This window comes from Neopsephotus bourkii, unplaced genomic scaffold (assembly GCF_033783945.1).
Source record: "Neopsephotus bourkii isolate Nb327-2 ecotype Australia unplaced genomic scaffold, CSIRO-AGI_Nbou_v1 NB_1780, whole genome shotgun sequence".
Lineage (NCBI taxonomy): Eukaryota > Metazoa > Chordata > Aves > Psittaciformes > Psittacidae > Neopsephotus > Neopsephotus bourkii.
Window position 1 is genome coordinate 12,068,447 of NW_026902254.1, and position 22,778 is coordinate 12,091,224.

Consider the following 22,778-nt stretch of genomic DNA (forward strand, 5'->3'; position numbering starts at 1 on the left):
CAGAAAGTGAGCTACAGCTTGATGCCCATACTGAAGAGATTCTAAAGATTTTAGAAAACAGGAATTTTGTGAATACTGTAATTGCCATATTTAACATTGTTTTGAACTTCAATGTAGAGCTTTCCTTTCCTTGTTTAAAAGCTCTCTCTTGTTCTTCTGATGCTTTAACCCAATCTGCCATAGTCTCTCTCAGTGAGTAATAAAATTTTACTTTATCAAATCATGCATAGTTGTTTTAAAAATCTATTTAAGAAACAATCTATCTTTATCTCTGTTATGCTATGGAGGCTGGTTTTGAAATTACCAAATAAATGGGGTTAGTTGTAGAGAATAGCAGCTTTTATGTGGTGGTATTTTTGCAAAGCTGAAAGTAAGGCTAAACTTAAAATAGCCATGCAGCAGAAACTTGCTAGTCCTTTCAAGCACTATCTTCAAACCAGACCATTGCTCACAGCAGCCTGGTTGCTTTAAATCGGATAAGGTGGCATTTAATGAAGTACCACATAATCAAAATTATTATGCTTATCAAAACTTTGTTGTCTAATTACAAACTCTTTCCTAAATTTGTTATTATGTCAACTATTAAATTTAACGTGTAAAGAATCTTAATTTGCCACATGTGCTCTTATGTAATTTGTTAGGGAGCATTAACTGGCAAGGTTCTGCTGTTTTCTATGTGTGCATTTTCTAAGTACAGGTGTTTTAAAAAGCAAAACTAAATTAAATCATGGCTATCTAATACTAAGATCAGTCACATTGCAATAGTAACTTGATACAAAGACCATAGGAAATGTGTTGTTGAAAATTCCTTCCTGTACCTTTTGCTTTTAAAATAACTGACTTTAAATGTTAGAACATGAAAGTAAAACATGAGGATAAATGGCTGCCATGTAAGTCATTTAAATATATTACTTAAGTCAAATATCATTAGAGACATGGCAAATACCATATAAGACTACTGGTCCATGCTGGCACAGCATCCTTTTCCTGGTGCAGCAGGAGAAAAGGGGAGAAGTGGTCATCAGTAGAATGGCCAGTTGTGAGCATTAGCAGGTGTCAGAAATTGTGAGGAATTATATCCTAACCTATCATTCATAATAATTTTGTTTTACTCCACTCAAGAAATAGCAGTTTTCCTTTTTAAGGCAGTTTTCAGTGGATAGATAATATCCACTAGTAAGTGGTTGTGGTTACTTTATTATCCAGATAACTTTTACTGTTGTTCAGTTATGGTTCTCTTTTTGATCATAGAATCATATAATAGTTAGGGTTGGAAAGGACCTGAAGATCATCAAGTTCCAACCCCCCTGCCAAGGGCAGGGGTACCTCACACTAAACTGTGCCACCCAAGGCTCTGTCCAGCCCAGCCTTGAACACCAGGGGTGGAGCATTCACAACTTCCTTGGGCAACCCATTCCAGTGCTTCACCACCCTTACAGTAAAAAACTTCCTCCTTATATCCAGTCTAAACTTACCCTGTTTAAGTTTAAACTCGTTACCCCTTGTCCTATCACTACAGTCCCTAATGAAGAGTCCCTCCCCAGCATCCCTATAGGCCCCCTTCAGATACTGGAAGGCTGCTATGAGGTCTCCAGGCTGAACAGCCCCAAATTTCTCAGCCGATCTTCATATGGGAGGTGCTCCAGTCCCCTGATCATCCTCATGGCCCTCCTCTGGACTTGTTCAAACAGTCCTATGTCCTTTATGTTGAGGACACCAGAACTGCACACAATACTCCAAGTGAGAGCAGAGTAGAGGGGCTGGATCACCTCCTTCGACCTGCTGGTCACGCTCCTTTTGATGCAGCCCAGGATACGGTTGGCTTTCTGGGCTGCAAGCGCACACTGAAGCCGGCTCATGTTCAGTTTCTCATTGACCAACACCCCAAGTCCTTCTCCGCAGGGCTGCTCTGAATCTCTTCTCTGCCCAACCTGTAGCTGTGCCTGGGATTGCTGCAGCCCAGGTGTAGGACCTTGCACTTGGCTTGGTTGATCATGTGTTGCTTAAAATTCTGCTCCATCATCAGTTTAGAAGTGATTTTTTTTTGGTCACTTAATATTTTCCTTTATATTGTGAGTTAGAACAATTTGATTTGCCTTTTTTCTTTCTGTATGCTAGTTTTTCTCTCTTGCTTTTATTTCTGTGGGTTTTTTCCATCCTTTTTTCCCTTGGCTCTCAGGTAGAGACTTAATCTTTGCAGTTGTTGACTTTATAAGGAAATGTCTTTATAGCTTTCATATTTCTGCTTTTGCTACGTGTTTGAGACTTGCATACAAAATCCACACAGTATTCTAGAGAACAGGACAACATCATTTAATACAAATCTTTTTAAAGATATTTTTCTACTGTTTTAACATAGAATACACATGGTAAATGATTGCGTTTACTACTAATATTGCAGAATTAGTTGGTTTTGGTTTTTGCTAAGCTGTCTATAAAGCTACCTGTGCCTTTTTGTTTGTTTTTTTTTTTTGTTTCCTGAATTGTATTTTTAAGTTAGAACCATACCATTATATACAGTATTTCAGCTTAATTTCACCTGGATTTACTAATTCAGTTATTATCACGTACAGACTTTACTTTTTTTATTGATCCCATTTTAGACATCACTGCTAAAGATACACGACAGTGACACTGGTGACACTAGCCCAGTTTTGGGTTTGGTTTTAATTTTTTTTAATAGTTCCTCTTCATCATAAGCAAGGTGATTTAATTCTGTATTTTTGCTGTATCTTTATGAATTATCTAAAATTAGCCAGTTGTCCCCTTAATTTTCAGATTTTTAACTGCTTTGGATGTCTTAACCATCTGGTCCCAGAACAATACACTTTTTAATGGCCAGATTTTGTCATCCTTATTCACACTACGCAGTGTTTGCACTTAGATCTGGAACACAATTTAAACTTTTCTAGCAAAATTTTGAGTTCTAAAAAGAGTCTTTTGGTTCTTTTCTGACACCATGAATGCCTACATGTCTGAAGTTGTTGGGATTCTGCCTGGGCAGCTCTCTATGTGCCTAATGGTCTGCAGCTTTTTGTATCCATATTGGCAGTTTGGCAACTTAACTGCCACAGCTCGCTCAGGGTCCCCAGCCTGAGTGTTTGACCGTACCAAAAGCCAAAGACTTGCAGGTGAAGGCAGCATAGCTAAAGCATGCCCCTACAAAGAGCTCTTCACAAAAAAAGGCAGCTCTTGTCTGTCTGCTTCCTTCAAAGAATGTGGTGGTGGGATAAGAAAGGGAACAAGCAGTATGTATTCAATCAGTATTAATTGCTTTTGTATGATTTAATTAAGGATGCCAAGTACCTATTCCACTTATACATGGCACTGAAGCAATACAAGGAAGCTGCCAGAACTGCTATAATAATTGCCAGGGAGGAGCAGTGTTCAGGTAAGTCTTTCCTCAGATGTGGCAGCATCTCTGACACTACACCTTGCAGTACTTGAGGATTCTACTTAGAAAAGATGTTTTAAATATATTCAAGCTTAATTAGAAGTAGTCTGTGAAAAGTTTGGGAGTCGTACCCATATGTTAAATATTAGAAGAAAAAAAATTGTTGAAAATACCTGCATTCCTTATTACATTCAGGTAAGTGTAGTCATTAAGATTGCTTTCAACTTTACTTTTCTGTATATCACAGATCTTATAACTGCAGTTTCTACATGCAATTTCCAACTTGGATACTGATCCTTTAGTCTCTGCCTGTGATTTTTTTCCAGTGGGAGAGGTGCACAGGAGATGATTTCTGTTGAAGGATCAGATACCTGCTTGCTTAAGCCTTGCTTTCCCCTGTATTAGGTAGCTGAAGTTAGAAATAGAAAAAAGTAATAAGAGGAGACAGGGCTAGAAGCAAAATAGCTATTGCCTCCATTAGTCATGCTCCTCTGCAGCCATGGCAACAGACCTACCATAACACTCCTTGCTTTTCCAAGTAACTAATGAAAAGTAACTGTAAAGGGAAAATAGCAGCCTCAGGAGCAGCCAGGCAAGTTAACTTCTATGGACTGCTTCTCAGCAGTGGGATAGGGAGTGGAGAATCTCTTAACCCTTTGGCAAGCATGGTCTTCCAGTTCCTCATAGCAGTGAATAATGCATTTGTGCTGGTTATGTAAGCAGGAAATGTAAATGCTCAAGGGTTTAAATATTTACCAGCTTCTCTGAATCTGAAAAATTTTATCTAAAATGCAGTATCCCACACTGTATTTCATCTTCCCTAAGTATAGACGTGTTCTGCAACCCAGGATTAATAAGCACAATATTTTTTTCATTAAAATCACCAGTCTTGCAGTAGCTGTTTCAGAGTTTTGAATTGTTGCTCTCTTCCTTCAGGAGATGTCAGTGAGTTTGATTCTGAAGTTTACACCAATATAGTTTGTTCTTCCCTTAAAATCCACTTTAATACTTAACTCATAGTGTTTGGTATTTTCCTTTGAGTATGGCACTTTATGTGCAGTTTAAGTTGGATTTATGTAATCGCATGATTTCAAGACCTCGTACTGAGAATCTGGAACAGAGCATGCAAAATTAATGTTGTTTTCCAGCAACTAATTCTGGACTGATAGTCAGCTGCTACACACAGATTCCATACAGGTTGATTCAGTTGTTGTATATAATGACACATAACAAACTGCTCTGTAGAGTAAAACCATTTGCCAATAGAGGAAAAAAGTTTGCTGAAATAACTGAATCTGAAATTTCCTTTAAATGTCTCCAGCTGCAAGGAGTATGACTCCTTATACACTAATAATGAAAACAAAAACCCCAAACAAACAAAAATAAGCCAAAACAAAGCAAGAACAAGCAAGGAGCCAGGAGTAGCCTAACAATACTAAACACAGATTGTTTTCAGCAGCATCGATAATTTAGTAAGATGATGTGTGGTTTCTGGACAATCCTTGATAGTATCCTTGAAGCAGTTTAATCTTGTGAATTAATATTCACCATGGCAGAGAATAACATCATTTCCAACCCAAACCGTTCTATGATTCTATTCTATGAATATTCACATTTTAGTTCTCTCTCTGACAGATTTTAGGTTGGTTTGGTTACAGAGGCAAAGAGTTGCCAAAGCCAATAAATTAATATTTAAACAACAGCTTTTCAGTAGCTGACACTGAAGAACAAAAAGATGTAACAGCTGGACGAGGCTTTGGGTGATAATGGTTTAGTGCGAGGTGTCCCTGCCCATGGCAGGGGGGTTGGAGCTTGATGATCTTAAGGTCCTTTCCAACCCTAACTATTCTATGATTCTAAATGCTCGAAAAATATCTTTTCTCCTCTTTATAGGGAAACAATGCATTGGTACAGCATCTTCTATTTTTAAAGTTTCATTATATGAAATGGTCATACACACATGTATTTTCCTACTGTTAAGCTAAATTCTCTAAGCGTAATTGTTTTTCTTATTTAACTCCCTGGCTGATACCGTTCAAGATACTGTGACAAGCAACTGCTTTCCAAAGAAATTGTTAATGCAACGGTTTTGCGCTAAAAATCAACTTAACTTCCTGTTCAGCTTCCATGGGTGTAAAGAAGTTATGAAAAATTGAATTTGCTGTTCATTGTTGGTTTTTTTGTAAGGAAACTACCGAAATGCCCACGATGTTCTTTTCAGCATGTATTCAGAGTTAAAGACCCAGAAGATAAAAATCCCTTCCGAGATGGCTACAAACCTTATGATTCTACACAGCTATATGTTAGCAAAGGTAAAGAATTGAGAAACTGAATTTATGTGTAAGTTAAGTTACATAGTTTCTGATTTGTTGAGCTGTACATATGTACGCTCTGTATACATAAATCACATTGTCATACAGGTAGTGTCACAGAATCCAAGTGAAGGTTAACATCAAGCTTCAGGACAATCCATGGTTGGGTTTGCCTCTTTGGCATATTGTTTTCTTAAATACTGAATAATTAAAAACCTACATATGACTTCCTATATTTCTTTTGCATTTGTACATACAAATCTCATGCTAATAGTGCAATATTATTATTGTTATTTTTTATTATCCATAAGCAGATCATTGCTCTTCTGTAAATGAAATTAAACAGGGGTGCTCATAGGATTTCTGGTGGCTAACCTGAATATCTGTTCTGGTAGCCCACTAGAATATCTGTTCAGCTGGCAGCCAGCTTCTGGCCTCCCCCTCTGCCAGCAGTGAGGCAAGAGCAGGCCAGGAAGACTGTTCTAGGAAAGAGTGTCTTTCCTCTCTGCTGAGTGTCTGGTCCTTTCTGCAGTGCATGGTACACCTCTGCTCAGTTTCTTGAGAGAGCTGTGGGCTTGCAGCTCCCAGAAAGATGAATGGCAAGAGTGGGCTGTGGGAATGACTCAGTAACAGCCACAGTTAATTTGCTGTTTATTGTATTCCAGGCTCACATCAAACGTGGTGATCACATGAAGGGAGCACGTATGCTTATACGTGTAGCCAACAACATCAGCAAGTTCCCATCACGTAAGTGCTATCAGTGTAGCAGGGCATGCTGTGTACTCTGCAGGAGAATTCATTAACCATTGCATTGGAAGAGGCGTTCTCCTCTTGTGATCCTGTAAGGCACACAACAGCACAAATGCACAGTGTGCTCTGCCATCCTCCCCAGGACAGCTCTGTGGCATAGGGCCCCCAAGATGGTTTCCTCACTAACAGTTTCATCTGTCCTTGCCTACCGTAACTGTGGTCCTGAACTGCCTAACCCAAACACACACATAGGGTGTCAGGATCATCTGTAACCAACTGTTTGGTTTTGTGACGTTATCACAAAATTTGAATCAGTCTTCTTTTGAAAATACTTTTTGGGTACATGGAAATAGTAGGCTAAAATGTAGACTTTAAATGGTGCAGACCAGATCTGGGAGAAACAGTTACCATCAAAACATGTCTGCTGCCCTGCTGAGCTTCAGGAATGCAAAGAGAGGTGAAGCCGCAATTTTCTTGTCTATAGTTACAGGAATTGCACAAATTGTGCAACTGTATACCATGAGGAAGAAAAATACTGTCAGTTTTCATTAGCACCTTTTTTGCTGCATTAGCTCAAAGGCTGTCAATATAATGGTAAAGAAATATTTGACGTAATTGTTTCTTTGTGTTACAGATGTTGTACAAATTTTGACTTCAGTTGTAATCGAGTGTCACAGAGCAGGACTGAAGAACTCAGCCTTCAGTTTTGCTGCTATGTTGATGAGACCTGAGTATCGCAATAAAATAGACCTTAAATACAAAAAGAAAATTGAAGCAGTGGTCAGGTGAGCATTGTTCAGCTGTACTTTCAAACATACACAATATCAAGGCTTTATCAGCTTTGGCTGCTGCAGCATCAGCAGTATGTGCTCTTCTCTGAGTTAGACTGCTGAGTAAAATAAAAATGAATGGAAGGGCAAATAAAATAGATGAATTCTTGACATTTTCTTCCTCCTCTGAAGTTCTGTTTTGATAGATCCTAGCCAGTGTTTTCTGCCAGAGAAGGAAACGTAGGTGAGCATGTAAAAGTATATGTAATATTTTTCTTATCTATTCTGCTAGCCTCTAACCTTTCTGAGGCTTAGGGACATGCTGAGCCCATATGGGTGTTTTAGGTATTAATTCTCTGAGTTCTCCATGAGCTTATCTGGTCTCTTCTTGAAACCATGTACATTTTCAGCAGCAGGTGACTCCCCTGACAAGAAGTTCCATTGTGACAAGACTGGTCCCAAACTAGTTTAATGCAATGCCGTGTACTTTTCCTCTTGGGAGAGGTCTAGCTTTCTCTGTGTCACTTGGGCTTTTATAGACCTCTGGTTTTGCTTATTCCTCCTCTATCATCAGTCACAGAATCACAGAATCCCAAGGGTTGGAAGGGACCTCAAAAGATCATCTAGTCCAACCCCCCTGCAAGAGCAGGGTAACCTAGAGTACATCACCCAGGAACTTGTCCAGGCGGGCCTTGAAGATCTCCAACGTCGGAGACTCCACAGTCCCCCTGGGCAACCTGTTCCAGTGCTCTGTCACTCACAGTAAAGAAGTTGTTCCTGATGTTCACATGGAACCTCCTATGCTCCAGTTTACACCCATTGCCCCTTGTCCTATCACTGGACATCACTGAAAAGAACCTAGCTCCATCACCCTGACATTCACCCTTTACATATTTGTAAACACTGATGAGGTCACCCCTCAGTCTCCTCCAAGCTAAAGAGACCCAGCTCCCTCAGCCTCTCCTCATAAGGGAGGTGTTCCACTCCCTTAATCATCTTTGTGGCTCTGTGCTGGACTCTTTCAAGCAATTCCCTGTCCTTCTTGAACTGAGGGGCCCAGAACTGGACACAATATTCCAGATGCGGCCTCACCAAGGCAGAATAGAGGGGGAGGAGAACCTCTCTTGACCTACTAACCACACCCTTTCTAATACACCCTAGGATGCCATTGGCCTTCTTGGCCACAAGGGCACATTGCTGGCTCATGGTCATCCTCCTATCCACCAGGACCCCCAGGTCCCTTTCCCCTTCGCTACTTTCCAGCAGGTCAGTCCCCAACCTGTACTGGTACATGGGGTTGTTCTTCCCCAGATGCAAGACTCTACACTTGCCCTTGTTGAATTTCATCAAATTTCTCCCCGCCCAACTCTCCAGCCTGTCCAGGTCTCGCTGAATGGCAGCACAGCCTTCTGGTGTGTCAGCCACTCCTCCCAGTTTAGTGTCATCAGCGAACTTGCTGAGAGCCTCGGTTCCCTCATCCAGGTCGTTGATGAAAATATTAAACAGCACTGGTCCCAGCACCGACCCCTGAGGGACTCCACTAGTCACAGACCTCCAGCTAGATTCTGCACCATTGACCACAACTCTCTGCCTTCTTCCTTCCAACCAGTTCTTGATCCACCTCACTACCTGATCGTCAAGCCCACACTTCCTTAGCTTATCTATGAGGATGCTGTGGGAGACAGTATCAAATGCCTTACTGAAATCAAGAAAAACCACATCTACTGCTCTACCATCATCCATCCACCTAGTTACTTCCTCATAGAAGGCTATAAGGTTGGTCAAACATGGCTTCCCCCTGGTAAAACCATGTTGGCTGCTCTTAATGACCCCCTCATCCTTGATATGTCTAGAAACGGTGTCAAGAATAAGTTGTTCCATCACTTTTCCAGGGATTCAGGTAAGGCTGACCTGTGTTTTAAGGACCTGAAGAGTCCCAGTTTGCACAGCTGTTCCTTTATGGATACTGATCCTTACAGCTTTCCTCTGAAATGCTTCTCCAAAAACATTGTAAGAGGCAGGACTAACAGTATACCTTGTATTTAAGATGTGGACAACCAGTGGATTTACATAGTAGCAGAATGACTACATTTGTCCTACTTGATCTGCTTTGTTTTGTAGCATGTATTGTAATTGAAGATCCTGTTCCTAAGCCACAGCAGTTCAGAGCCCATCATCTTATACATGAAAACTTTATTCCAACAGGTCTTGGTTTGGCTTCCCTCCACCCTTGTATATTGTCACAAAGTTGTTCTGGCATCAGTCTGAATATTACCTACAAGCTGTGGTGTCACATTATTTTCACTTGCACATTATGAGTACACAGAACAACAGTAGGTTACCACAGCTGTGTACTGTGAGAACCCTTTATCCTATTATGCTTAATATCCTTGAACTACTTAAATAATGGGAAGTTCTTCCCTTGTACCTGCTTGTTAAGACTTCCAGAACATTCCATTAAGCTTCTAAAATAACATCAGTGCTAAAAACGGTGTTGACTCAGTCTGATCTATGAAACAGGTTTCTTCATACCTTAGACTGCAAGGGAAACATACATGTCCAGGCTTATAAAATGAGAAATTAGGCTTTCTACAAAGTATCAATGTAACTAAGGCAGCCACCGAATGCTCTCCAGGGTTACTAGGCTAAACATTAGGAACTATCCTCTTCACTAGAAAATATGCTAAAAGTGAATCCAAGCTCTTTGTCTATAAAAGTTCCATAAATGACTGAAAGTTAAGGCCACACATGAAATCTGAAAAAAGGTCCAACTCCTTAACCCAGGTGCTGTCATGTCTGGATCAGGACCATCATTCTGAGAGACACATGGGGATGAAACAAGCATGGGAAAGGCAGTGGTACAACCTGTTTAATCCTACCCAGATGCCTGTTTATTTCTTGTTACTTCAATTCTCTGTGGTCACTTCTGCCACAGAAAAACACTGAAATAGAGAAACTGTAGCTTTACACATGAGTTTCAAAAGCTTTCAAAGTATTATGACCCATTACAGCTTTAAAAAAGTTGTATAGTTTCAAATTAGATGGAAAGTTACATATTTTTGAATTTACATAACTGCAATGAAGCTTGTGTGACAGTTAAAAGGAATTACCTGGTCAAATACAACATAGCAACTGGCAGCTCCGCAACTAACTCAAAGGAAAACCACTTGCTAAATCTTAAAGGCATTGCAAAACATCTTTGGTCAAGTTCAAAGCACTTGAGGTTTTTATCCACTTTTGCATGTTTCTTCTAGACACCCAAGCACAACAGTGGTAGAAGAGCCAACAACAGCCTGTCCCTACTGTGCTTTCCAGCTCCCGGAGTGTGAACTTCTGTGTCCCAGCTGCAAGAACAATCTCCCATACTGTATTGCAACTGTGAGTATCTGCTGCATCTCTGCACTGTGAGCAGAAATGCAGAGCTGCTCTTTCCTTCTAAAACTAAGGTCATCTGAACAAAGCTTGCTGGTAAATTCAAGCTAGATAATGGTTTTGTGATTAAACAGAATTGTGCAGCTGGTGCCCGCCTAGCTCAGCCCTTTGCTCAAGTGTTCCAGTGCTCAGAGCAGTAACAGCAAGGACAGAATCTCCCCTTTCTTCTTCCATGTGCAGGATGCTTGCAGAGGGCACAGCTCTCCTCCCCTGAACTCAAGGCTGCCAAGACTTCAGATAAACAAAACACACCTATAACCAAACCACTGCAAAACCTGTTTGGGGGAATACCCAGTGTGTAGCAGAATTTTTGGCACTTCCAAGATCAAGAACTAGTTCAGCCACTGACTAGTACTGGGCCTTACAGAAATGAGGGGTTTTTTTTGTTTCAGGATACTTTAAAGCATACTGGAAAGGTACGGGTGCAGTGCCTTTCCCCATGGAAGAGCCATGCATCCTACTGGTACCAGCATGAGTACAAAATCTCTAGGCTGAGGTTAGCTACTATATAGTTTACACTATTTCCATTGGGTTCAAGTGTCATGCTAGAATCACAAGAAAAAAAATGAGAATTTACTTGCTCAGGAATCCAGTGTTGGAGTTATCATTCTTTATTAAAACAAAGGAATTAAATCTTACAAAAAGAAAGAGTAGGAGCAATTACCTGTTTTTAGTTACTCTTGTTTTAACAGAGTAAGATAACCAGTGTATTTTAGAAGTATTATCTTCACAAAATAAAACAAGGCTTTTAAACACAGCTTTATGAGCCAAATGATGTACATACTCATCTGTATTTCACGCCATTTATTTAGGCTCCAGCTTGATTATAGCTTATTAACATCACAGGTATTGGTAGCATCATTAGGAACACAGCATTTTCAAACTATGAGAGTCAGCGTAAACAGTCTACGTTTCATACTGTACTAGAGCATAAATCTCTATGCATAGTTCAAAGTGCTGTTGTGTGTTTTTAGGATTGAAAAGGTACATACGAATTCTTGCTATCAAAAGCAAATTAATAAACCATACCCCGAATGAGGAATCACATCTGTTTAAAGAGGCAATTACCAGGCACTCACTATGCTCACATTTGTGACAGCACTAAAAATGACCTCCTGGGCTCAGGTGATGTGGCTTCAGGGCTGCCATCACGTGTAACACCAGGAATCCCAGTACCTTCTGTGCGGCTCTAGACATACGTACAGGTGACAGTCTAGAATTGCTAAACAAATCGTTTTAAAAGTTGTGATTCAATACACTCTTAAGATTTCCTTTTTTGAGAGGAATGCAGATTACAATGAGAACACTGTCTCGCCGAGAGCTGCTTTCTCATGACAGGCTTTACACAGGAACCCAACACCAGTAACATCATTTGGGGTTTCAATTCCTCAAGATATTTAGAACTCAGTTGCTGAGACTTTTTCCACAGGAACGGGTACAAAACTAAATGCCCAGGTAGTAGGCCAGACAGTGCCTTTTAATTACTTGAGGCTTTTGCCTGCAGGGTCGCCACATGGTGCAAGATGACTGGACAGTCTGCCCGCACTGCGACTTCCCTGCCCTCTATTCAGAATTCAAAAAGTAAGTTGAGATCTTTTTTCTACTGTAGGACTCCAATGTTCGATCATATTTTAGCAGCAAACTGCTTCATTTGGTACTCAAACCAGGTAACAGCTGGGTTGGGGTAGAAGAGGAATCCCTTTACTTGGTAGCCTCACCTAACATACAGAACATGGCTTCAAAGTGGACCAAAAACTGCAATAAGGAACTCTACCAGAACGCAGGGCTGCAGCACCACGACCAGAGATGGATGGACTTGTGCAAGTTCTCAGCTCCTTCCAGGAAGACAACCTGATGTGGGGCAGGGGAAACATGGGCACAGCAGCAGTCACCAAAACCAAATACACACAATACTAGTGCAGACTAAGGCAGCGACAGCCTCTCATCCCTGATAATCACCCATGTGGGAATGGGACAGGATAGCTCTTCTTCAGATGTTAGAACTGTGAAGCTGCAGAAACTCCATGCTCTTCTCTGTATATGTTGTAATTGCTATTGCTCTGGCCTGTATTTGTTACATAGCACAGGTCAGAACTTAGCTTTGTGCTTTCTGCTTCAGGCCTGGCTCTTCCTTAGGAAAACATTGCTAGAATTCTCATCTGATTCATCACCCTTCTTTTGAAACAGCATGTTAGAGACTGAAAACACATGTCCAATGTGTTCTGAAAGGATTGATGTTGCTCATCTTAAGAAAATAACTGATTGCACACAGTATCTCACACCAGAAAATGGGGACCAATAATGCAGGTATGTACTAGAGCCTGTACTTTTATACTTAATGGGGCTCATTCTAGGGGGGGATGGAGAGTGTCTCCCAGCAAGGGAAGTGCAGTGTTCAGGGATCTAACTTACAGCCTGGGTCTGTGCCTCGGATACCAGAGACCCAGCTTTATTGCCTCCTTGCTGTCAGGCATGCAGACACCAGCAGGTTTTGCTACTGCAGCTAACCTGGTTGTTAAATCATTTCGGGAGTGAGGCTTTAAACCGCTTTACCTCTTTGATATCATCTGTGGCATGTTTCTCCTGAACACCAGCTGGGCTTTAGCAGCAGCGAGAACAGGCTGGAGATTGCAGCAGCATCAAAGGTTTCTGCAGAGCTACCAACAAGTCTTTAAGTGGAGGAAGAGAGAGATGCTAACTGGAAGGAGCAAATCTTAAAATGCAGGTTACATGATCTTAGCTTCTGTGTTTAACAGAATATAATCAGAGGGTAACAGCAACATAGTATTGGCTGGACATACTTGTATTTCAAAGTGAAAAATGACACCACTGCTCTGTCTGTGCTGGGCACTTTGATCCAAGACTGCACTTTTAGTTAAAGAAATGCTAACTGAAAAGGAGCTAAAGAAATTCCTCATTAATTTTAACATTTGAAGGCAAACACAGTCTATGAATACTTACCTACAGGTCAGAGTAATGCACAAATGATACTATGAATTACATATATAATAATAAACTTTTTTCTCCTAGTCTCAGAAAGCTGTTGTTTGCTATCACAGTCTGACTGACCACCTCTGTTTTCTTTCAGAAAGCCATGTCTTGTCTGGCAAGCAACAAGGAAAGCTCCATCACTGCATCACACATCTCTTCCCTCTAGGATTTAGTAGCAACCACATGTCACTTTATTTTACGATAGCCTGTAAATATTTAGCTTTTGATAAATTTTGTACTTTGATTGTTATAGTAATAAAATTGATTGATAATTCTTCTTACCAAGCCAGATGTGTACTTTATCTACACCAGAGAGAAACCAAGGGGCATTCTGTGTTACAGGAGTGGCAAAACCCCCAAGGCATCTCTCTCTTCAACATCAGATCTGAACTTTTATGACTATTTTCTATTAAACATTTCTTAAAGTATTCTTTTCTGGTTTTGATTAAAGATGCAACTCATACAAGCACAAGCTCCCCATGTTTTGGAACTAAACCGCTCACTGCTTTTCTGTGCTTCTGACTGAACAAAGGGAAGTTGCAGGAAAAGAATAACACCACATCCTGTATGTGAAGGAAAGCCAAAACCCTGAGGCAAAGAGAAGGCAAGACAACACTCCACGAACTTAACCAAAGCTTTAAAAGACTCCTGTAAAACATTTTATTGCCATTTTATACTCTGCTTAATTACTATAATGTACAAAGACACCATTTAGGTTTGGGGGGTGGGGTGTTGTATTGGGGTGGTGCATCATTTACAAGAGTTCCCCACATAACATCAGGGGATTTGTTATAAAAAAGAAGAAACAAAACCAAACAGAGAAGTCCTAGGAAGACTCAGCATAGATGCCAGGTAACTAAGGGCCACGGTTTTGTTCTGGTCATGCACCTCAGTGTCTGCTGCACAAGGCTAGTTAATGGCTTGTAATGTTGTAGCATGTTAACAGTAGTACCACACAGCGCAGCGCCAGAGTGCAGTACTTACATCACCTCTACAAGAGCATTTTCAACACACCGGTTATACCTTCCCAGCTCCAGCACTGGATACATGTCATGGTCCTGCCACAAGTCAGATAAACAAAACTGCATCCAGAGCAAGATTTTTTACTGTTTAATGTCTTGTTTTCTCTTTTCTTTTCCCTTCTTTTTTTGTCATTTCTTCATTTTTCTCTTTTTTTGGCAGCTTGGAAGATGACTTCACCTTTTTTTGCTGTAAAACAGAATGTGCAGACAGGTTTAAATTCAACTGCAACCTATCAAAAGCACAAGTCAAAATGCTGTCGGGATAAAAGAAAAGAGTCTCTTTCCTTCTGCTCCCCTTTGAGGTATAAAGTTTAAATGCCATGGGGCATACAGACTACAATATTCAGTCCTGAGGGCTGACCACAGCTCCCTGATTTGGCAATACGTACAAAGGACACTACTAGAACTATCATCTGGGATAACCATATGCAGAGACCTGTGGCTGCTCCTTACCAATGGCACCATCCCCACCAACACTTAAAATACTACTAAGTTTTGGAATTGGATGCAGTAGTCACAAGTTCTCAGTGACACCTCACTCTGAACCAACACTCAGGCAGAAAGCAATGGATGGAAATAACTTTGACTTTTTCACACTGTCACTAGTTGCGAATTTAAAAGTTGAGCAATGATGCATTCAGCATCTACTGTAATGTCCCCGTCCCCCCCCCTTCATTCAGATGATGGTCCAAGTCCTAGAAATGTAATTAAGAGAAAAAAAACACAGTTCAGTGGGGTAATTTTACACTGTACAAACTAAGTCACCTTAATCATTGCGTCACTGTCAACTGTATCTTGCTCCTCCTCATCAGATTGGATCTCTTCCACATTAAAGTCTTCGTTCATTTCTAAGGTGGACACAGATCCTGACTGCCTTCTAGAGATCTTGACAGAATTAAGCGAATATGGAGTCAGATGCGCCTCTCTGTTGTAAGCACGTGTAAAAGCTGCTTTGACCTGTGAGGTTGGAAGGAAACACTATGAACATCCGCTTAGGAACTGCAGACTGTTGGCTGACCAACTCCTGGCTAGAGATTCCACATTGTCTTTCCTTTGAGAAGGTGTGGCCAAAGAAAGATATGTAGAGGAGGACACTATCTCGAAAGGACGTAACATCTAAGAGCTGTACGGTGAAGGCTCATTTTGAGTCCCACATAATCCTTAGCTAGAGCATGCATCTTCAGATGATTGTTGCTTAGTCCTCCAATAATTTCAACACTTGTTCTGCTGCCCCCAACAAGTCACACGCACCAAAGCACTCTCGGCAGCACTGGACACCTGTCATGCTGGAGCAGCGTATGCAGACAAGGTCCAAGCACCCAACAGTAGTACTGCTTTAGTTATCACAGGGAAAATCCTTCTCTTTCCCTAAGCACTTGATTTGGGATGGGGAGACCATGGTTCAGCTCTTGCACCTGCCTAGTCTGTAGTAGGGACCTCAGCTTAAGCTCACCTTATACGGCATGAGGGTCTCAGCTACTGGAGTGGAATAGGTGGATACTGGAGCGGCACTACAAAATTCCCCCCAGGTTGGGCAGTTCAGTCTAACTGGACTGTGAGAGATGCAAGCTGCAAGCAGGCTCCTAATTCAGTGCCCACACCATAACAAATGTGGTGCATCCATTCTCCTTTGCACGCTGGTGAGTAAGGCAGTGCTGTGCTGTGCATGAAGGGCTGATACAGCTTATAGGCAGGGGCTACCTCGTAGAAAGGCAAAGCATTCCCTGTTCCTTCCATGCCCCAGACACAGCTGACTCCTAGCACAGCTTTACACCAGGAACAACAGGCATAAGATTCCCTAATGAATCAGGCCTCACTATATTTTAGGACCTACCCCTGAACCTTTAGTAGTATGTTTGACAGCTGATTTACAGACTACTATTAATTAGGTTACAGTTACTAAGCAGCTGCACCTACTTCAGCCTTTCAGCAGCACATCCATACCACAGCTATTATTCTATGATTTCTTTTTAAAGATACCAAAGAAAAAAAAAACCACTAGTCAGTTTTACCTTGGGATCCAGCTTTGAGAAAGCACTGGGTTTGCCTCCCCACATGCTTATTTCCATGATATTGTCAACATCTTCTTTCATCAAGCAGTAAGAGTCCATGAAGGTTATAGCTTGCTGTACACCATCTGCTCCAAAGTCTTTCAAGGGCTGGACAAGCGCATCCCGCAAGCACGACAAATACTCCATGTTTACTGTCCTCTTGCATGCCTGGGTTCTTTGTCAAATTAAAATTAGTAAGTGGATGTGTACACCGCCACTACTCAATTCTAAACACAAGCTACCTGTAGGTAAGGCCCTCAGCAAATAGACAATCAGCTGCCTTGAAAGCTAACTGCAAGTGGTACTGTGCCACTCCTGCCATACCTGCACTAGGGATGACATGAGGTATTCAAACACCAGTCTGGGGAAACTGAGACTGACTGAGAAACAGTAGTTTCAGGGCAGAGGGAAGTCACAGTGCTACTGGCTTAACTAGAAATATTTGCAGTATGACTGTTGCCCAGATTAAACATTAAGAAAGTGTCACCAGCAACACAGGAGCATTTTCACAGATTGTACATTAAGTCTGTGCCAAGCACAGCACAGAATTAATGGCAGGCAACGAACCAGACAAGAACTAAATGTGTTTTTGATATAAACCAAAAGAAGGTCGGTAGTACCTGAGACTCATGTGCATTCCCAGTTCTTGAATGATACGATCATGTTTACCCGTGGATGAAAACTTCCCCAGCCAGCTGGGAAAGACAGGAAACTGGGACATGGAACCTCTCATCAGCTCCCCTGGGAGAACACTGGCATAAATAGCCTGAAAAAGTAACACACATGCCCAGCTCAAACCACAGTGAATTAGTCTCACTGACACAATGATGTACAACCCCATTTGTCTGCACAGAAGGGAGTATCACAGTATCACAGTATGCTAGAGATTGGAAGGGACCTCAAAAGATCATCTAGTCCAATCCCCCTGCCGGAGCAGGAACAACTAGATAAAGTTACACAGGAACGTGTCCAGGCGGGTTTTGAATGTCTCCAGAGAAGGAGACTCCACAACCTCCCTGGGCAGCCTGTTCCAGTGTTCTGTCCCCCTCACTGAGAAGAAGTTTCTTCTCAAGTTTAAGTGGAACCTCTTGTGTTCCAGTTTGTACCCACTGCCCCTTGTCCTATCATTGTTTGCCACTGAGAAGAGCCTGGCTCCATCCTCGTGACACTCCCCCTTTATATATTTATATACACTAATAAGGTCACCCCTCAAGTAGTACAGTTCCAGCTTATTTTAAGAGAACTCTTTCTTGGTTGCTTGTTTCTCTTCAACCATTCTTAGGGTACAACTTCATCTCTTGTACCACCCCATCTGTTACCATGCTCTAAAATATCTGCAAAATTATCTCTGTTTTAAAAGTCATTTAAAGAAAAAAAGACCATCCTTGTTTCTCACATCCAGTAAGGAATGCAGTCAGACAAACAGCTGACCATGCAAATAACTGCTGTCATCTCCAAGAGACAGGCGTGGTGAAGGAGGTATTTCTGAAGAACACCACGAATCTACACAAACTCAGCCAGGCAGGTTCCTAAGCAACTTATCAGTCTGCACCTGTGCTAAACATGGGGTGAACTACATGCACTCTGGAGATCCCTTCCTGCTTCATCTGTGGTACATTCTCTGATGCCAGTGATAAGCTTTCAAGCACAAGTCTTTTCAATGTTTCAGTGATCAGTGAAGAGTACAGTGACAAAGCTTCAATCCTTTGTGCTTTGGGAGATACTACCCCGGTGAGAGGCTGGGATAGGAAGCACGTAAAACAGAGTAGGCTCATAGCTACACACCAGAAGTGGTGTGTGCCACATGCTCCTATGCTTCAGAACGATGGGACAAGGTTTTTGAAGTCTCAGAAGACTTCATCTCAAGATAAGAGTATGGGTTCAACAATATGAATATGGGAAACTGCTCTCACCAGCAACACAGGCAACACTGCATGAAGCATGAACTTCACAGGTCATACAAATTATACTGAAACATCAACAGATCAGCCTTTTATACTGGACACCAATAAAGGACATGAGTGCTGTGCTCACCTGTGTTGGTAGAAGATTCCAGTTTTGCTTGCTACGAATCTGTCTGTCCACTATATCACCATCACAGATACTATCAGCTGCTTTACTCAAGAGCACCAAGTGCTTTTTCAGATTTCCTCTGGAAAAAACCCAAGTTGACTGTATTACAAACCAGAAATACCCAGACAGGTTTTAGTCTAGTTTTACGCTCCGACACAAAAGCCTATGTCAATTTGGGTATGGAATAACTCACCCCGCAGCAGCCGGTTTCACATGTACGTAGTTCTCTTGGACAAAGAGAGGTGCTAGGGAATAATCGTGGAAGAAAAGATCCAATTTGTCTATGAGAGACATACAAGAAGCCTCACCTCCAGCAGCAAAAACCTTCCGGACAACGTCAAAAGGGCCCTAAGTAAATGGTATTTCACAACATCAGCGGGTTGCAGGTCAACACAAACAGTAAGACACAGCTCAATATCAACAAAAGTACTTTAGTGATGGTACTCAACAACACCTGGACTCATCAGTACAAATTCAATGCTCAGTATTTCCTTCCTAGCACTTCAGCAGTTTTGAGAATTCTGGTTTACTTCTGATATTAAGAGAATTATCTCTTATATAGAGGACTTAGGATGAGCAATACGAGCTTCGTAATTGCATCTTACGTAAGCGACCAACATCAAAATATATACTCACTCTTGGATTTACTGTTTCTCACCTGTCTTTGCCAATTTTACAGCTCCCTGCATCTAGGCTGTCAGCGCTTTAGAAGATGCTTATAAAGCTTAGTGATTATATTAGAATACATAACAGTAAAAGCCAATCCAGTATTTTACACTTACCAGTTTGATATCCTTCCTGGCTCTGCTGGCATCAGTTTTAGCCTCATCGTAAGTCAATGATTTATCTTTTGCACACCACATATTAAGGTTATGTAAAACCTAAAGAACAAAATTTACAATTTTGTAGCATTAAATGGAAGACTCAAGCAGCAAAAAGTCTCATCTCTATACATAATGATACTGTTCAAATACTGTGCTGAAGTCAAGGATGTGTGTATTATGTGCTATCTGAATAGACACTGATGTTTAATTGGCACTGACCTGTCTGATGTCCTGATTTGCTGCCAGGATTATCTCTTGCATAGCAGGTGGTGGAATTTTTAAGCCTTCTTTAAATGCTATAGACATCATGGCACCCTGCGATACACACATTAATTGTCATTAGAGAATTCCTGTGAGTTCTTCCCCCTACAGAACACACTGACACCTCTATGAAAGAGCATTATCATATCCCTCTAGGTTTTTAAAGCACGTGTAATTTAAACTTTCTCTCAAACATAAGTCATCCCATGACTCATCCCAAACATAAGCCATCACTTTTTTAAGTGTAAAACTTCTACACCTTTTTTGGTGTAAAATAGCACATGGCCATTAAAAAAAAAATAAATTATCTTTGGATGTATTTAAGATAGACTTCTAAAATGTGAAAGGCTTTGGGATATTTCATTCTTTGGGAAGAAAAACTGAAACAATCCATATTGAAAAGCCATTAAGTTTTAGGTGGTGTTTCCAATTTCGTACAAGTTCTGCCACATGAAGACAAAAGTTACTGATGGTAATCCAGTGCAGCCCACACAGCCACAGCCTTCTTACCTTTATCTGTTCTAGACGAGGTCTCTGAAAACGAAGATCAAAACAGTAGTGGACCAAGGAACGCATCTTAGGATGGTTGCGATCGTTACACATACAGATGATGGGGACCTTTGTGTGTCTAATCAAACCGATCAACTCCTGTGATTTAAACACGTTACAACAATTACTTCAGATAACTCGGAAAACAAGAATGGTTGAAATGTAATACCAAGCAGCATTTATCCCTGTCTTAAATCAGACCCTTGAGGGGTGCAAGTCTATAGAACTTTTCCTATTACAATCAGGCTTCTACACAGTGAAAACCCAGCCCCTCTCCTACTTCTGTTTGCTACTCTATTCAGCTGCAATAAACCTGCTGTATACTCACTTCCACTATCTACTCCCAGCAATCATGTTTGGCCTGTTCCTCATGAAACAATGACAATCAATAGCCCAGAGTAGAGCTGTTCACCTGCAGAGCTAGGTTCATTTGTCTAAAGGCCAGTCTGACCTGGCCCATGCCCAGAGGGAGCACAGCGCAGTCTTTCTGACAGCACCCTGCCATAAACAATGAAGAAGCAGGAAGTAAAAAGATCAGCACCTCCCTGTCCAAAGAGCTCAGCCCTGAGGCTTCAGGATCACTAGGCCTACCAGAACAAATTTTGCCTGCTCTAATGAAGGTGAAATTCAGTTCAATATCATATTCCTGCAATGTAAATTTCTCCGTCTGAACTAAACATCTGTTTTTGTCGAAGTACTGCATGTGATCACAGGAATTCTTCAGAAGCTAAAACTGGAGCTGCTAAGGAGAACAAAGGATAATACTGCCTATGCCACATTATTTATTCAGTTACTGCCTCCCAAAGACAGCAACTGTCCCAACCAGATTACAAACCTCCCATTGCAGGTAGGTGTCAGCTACAGAGACTTTAGGACCAATCAACCTCTACAAGAATAAACATCAAAAGCGCACACACCCAAGTTCATCACTACAGGTGTCTTTTACAGAGGTATCATTTTTCCCCCTCTACTAGCGGGTAATCCTTCTAACAGAGGTCAGATAAACTACTCTACAGAGACTTTCTATGGACCATGGGCTGAGAACAGCAAAGTGGCTTGAAATATTTAGTGCTATATCTGGTATGCACTCTCAGCAATGGCATTAGCTAATAACTATAGCAGTTTCACCTGAATCCCTCCTCTGTCTTCATTGCCTGCCATACCATCCACTTCATCCATGATCAATACATGTTTCCCGCTAACTGATGCAGATGTGCCTGAAAATGAATATGGACAAAAAAATGAGATGGAAATAAAATATGGACTTGCTCAGAGTTTTACATAATGCTTTATAGGTTAGGTAACCCCATCTTAAGACAGCTGATGTGGTGGTGAAACTCTTGCTCTACCACTTGATCACATGAATCTATGTTCAGAGAACAGAACTGACTATAACACTGTGTCATCTTCCAAGAAACAAGTCCCATGCAACAGAAAAGCAACTGCAGATTCTTAAGCAGTTTGTGCAGATTAACAATTTATGCTACTAATAGCAGGATTTAATTCTACAATTGAAGATGAAATAAAACAGCTTATTAAATGAAGCCATCCTTATTAGAGCCAGATCCCTCTGCGTGAGGAGTAAGTTAAATTTCTAACACTTGTGCAATAAGGAAGTTCTGTCCCTACTGTAACCGAATTATTAACACAACAAAAATCCTCCTTCAGACAACAGACATACCAGAATAGAAGTCTTTGATGCTGGTGTTGTTAAGGGATTCAGCAACTACTTCCTTCAGACTGTTCTTACTGCGAGTGTCACTGGCATTCAGCTCCACATAGCTATACCCCAGCTCCTAGTCCAAACACAAAACCACACAAAAAATGAGAGCACAGATCAGTGAAAGAGCATACGTGTACTCAGAGGTAGTATCAGTATTTCAGTGTTCCAGAAGAAAGCTCTTACAACACTGCTTTCACACCTAATTTCTGGCTTTGATTCCTTTCTCTCCTCTACTCTTTTTCTCTTGCACTCCAAAAATATTTACAATCACACATAATCACAGATATGCCCAAATGAGAACTTGGGGGCTGGGGGAAAGGGAGGAAGTCGGCACAGTTTTAGCTCCGGAAGATGAACAGAACTGCCACCAGGGACAGAAACAGAACTATAAGCCAAGGCTGCCTAAACTCCATGGTATTTCCACCTGCATATCAAAGTTTTATACACAAAAAAGCTGAAGAAAAGAGAAGCTTTTAACTATTTAACAGCTAGGAAATGCATGGCTCCCCAGCAGTCTGAACACTTCAGAACAGGGCTGCGCTGCATGAAAGTCCCTGAAAGAGCTTAACCCAGCCACTCCTTTATCCACAAACTCCCCTGCCAGAGCCATGCCCCAGCACTCCAGT

The 22,778-nt window shown here is 41.3% G+C and overlaps 2 protein-coding genes across 9 annotated transcripts in view; one reads left to right on the forward strand and one right to left on the reverse strand.

Annotated features, from left to right (window-relative positions):
- The window catches only part of WDR19 (WD repeat domain 19), a 45,061-nt gene extending 31,127 nt beyond the window's left edge, over nucleotides 1–13,934 (forward strand). For 5 of the 6 annotated variants that reach the window (XM_061379669.1, XM_061379670.1, XM_061379671.1 and 2 more), the window contains 8 exons: nucleotides 3,295–3,391; nucleotides 5,582–5,706; nucleotides 6,372–6,453; nucleotides 7,091–7,241; nucleotides 10,481–10,604; nucleotides 12,163–12,239; nucleotides 12,846–12,965; nucleotides 13,747–13,934. In XM_061379669.1, the coding sequence (XP_061235653.1) occupies nucleotides 3,295–3,391; nucleotides 5,582–5,706; nucleotides 6,372–6,453; nucleotides 7,091–7,241; nucleotides 10,481–10,604; nucleotides 12,163–12,239; nucleotides 12,846–12,960 (771 nt within the window). In that variant the 3' untranslated portion in view covers nucleotides 12,961–12,965; nucleotides 13,747–13,934. Of the gene's footprint in view, nucleotides 1–3,294; nucleotides 3,392–5,581; nucleotides 5,707–6,371; nucleotides 6,454–7,090; nucleotides 7,242–10,480; nucleotides 10,605–12,162; nucleotides 12,240–12,845; nucleotides 12,966–13,746 lie in introns of those variants that run through there. The other variant, XR_009729470.1, reaches the window with a different exon arrangement.
- A 798-nt stretch (nucleotides 13,935–14,732) lies between these two features.
- Nucleotides 14,733–22,778, reverse strand: part of RFC1 (replication factor C subunit 1) — a 37,669-nt gene continuing 29,623 nt past the window's right edge. For all 3 annotated transcript variants that reach the window (XM_061379685.1, XM_061379684.1, XM_061379683.1), the window contains exons 15-25: nucleotides 22,111–22,225; nucleotides 21,558–21,646; nucleotides 20,391–20,528; nucleotides 19,839–19,934; nucleotides 19,578–19,676; nucleotides 18,989–19,143; nucleotides 18,757–18,874; nucleotides 17,343–17,488; nucleotides 16,684–16,897; nucleotides 15,437–15,628; nucleotides 14,733–14,858 (exon numbers count right to left, since the gene is read on the reverse strand). In XM_061379685.1, coding sequence (XP_061235669.1) covers nucleotides 14,760–14,858; nucleotides 15,437–15,628; nucleotides 16,684–16,897; nucleotides 17,343–17,488; nucleotides 18,757–18,874; nucleotides 18,989–19,143; nucleotides 19,578–19,676; nucleotides 19,839–19,934; nucleotides 20,391–20,528; nucleotides 21,558–21,646; nucleotides 22,111–22,225 — 1,461 coding nt within the window. In that variant the 3' untranslated portion in view covers nucleotides 14,733–14,759. The remainder of the gene's footprint in view (nucleotides 14,859–15,436; nucleotides 15,629–16,683; nucleotides 16,898–17,342; nucleotides 17,489–18,756; nucleotides 18,875–18,988; nucleotides 19,144–19,577; nucleotides 19,677–19,838; nucleotides 19,935–20,390; nucleotides 20,529–21,557; nucleotides 21,647–22,110; nucleotides 22,226–22,778) is intronic.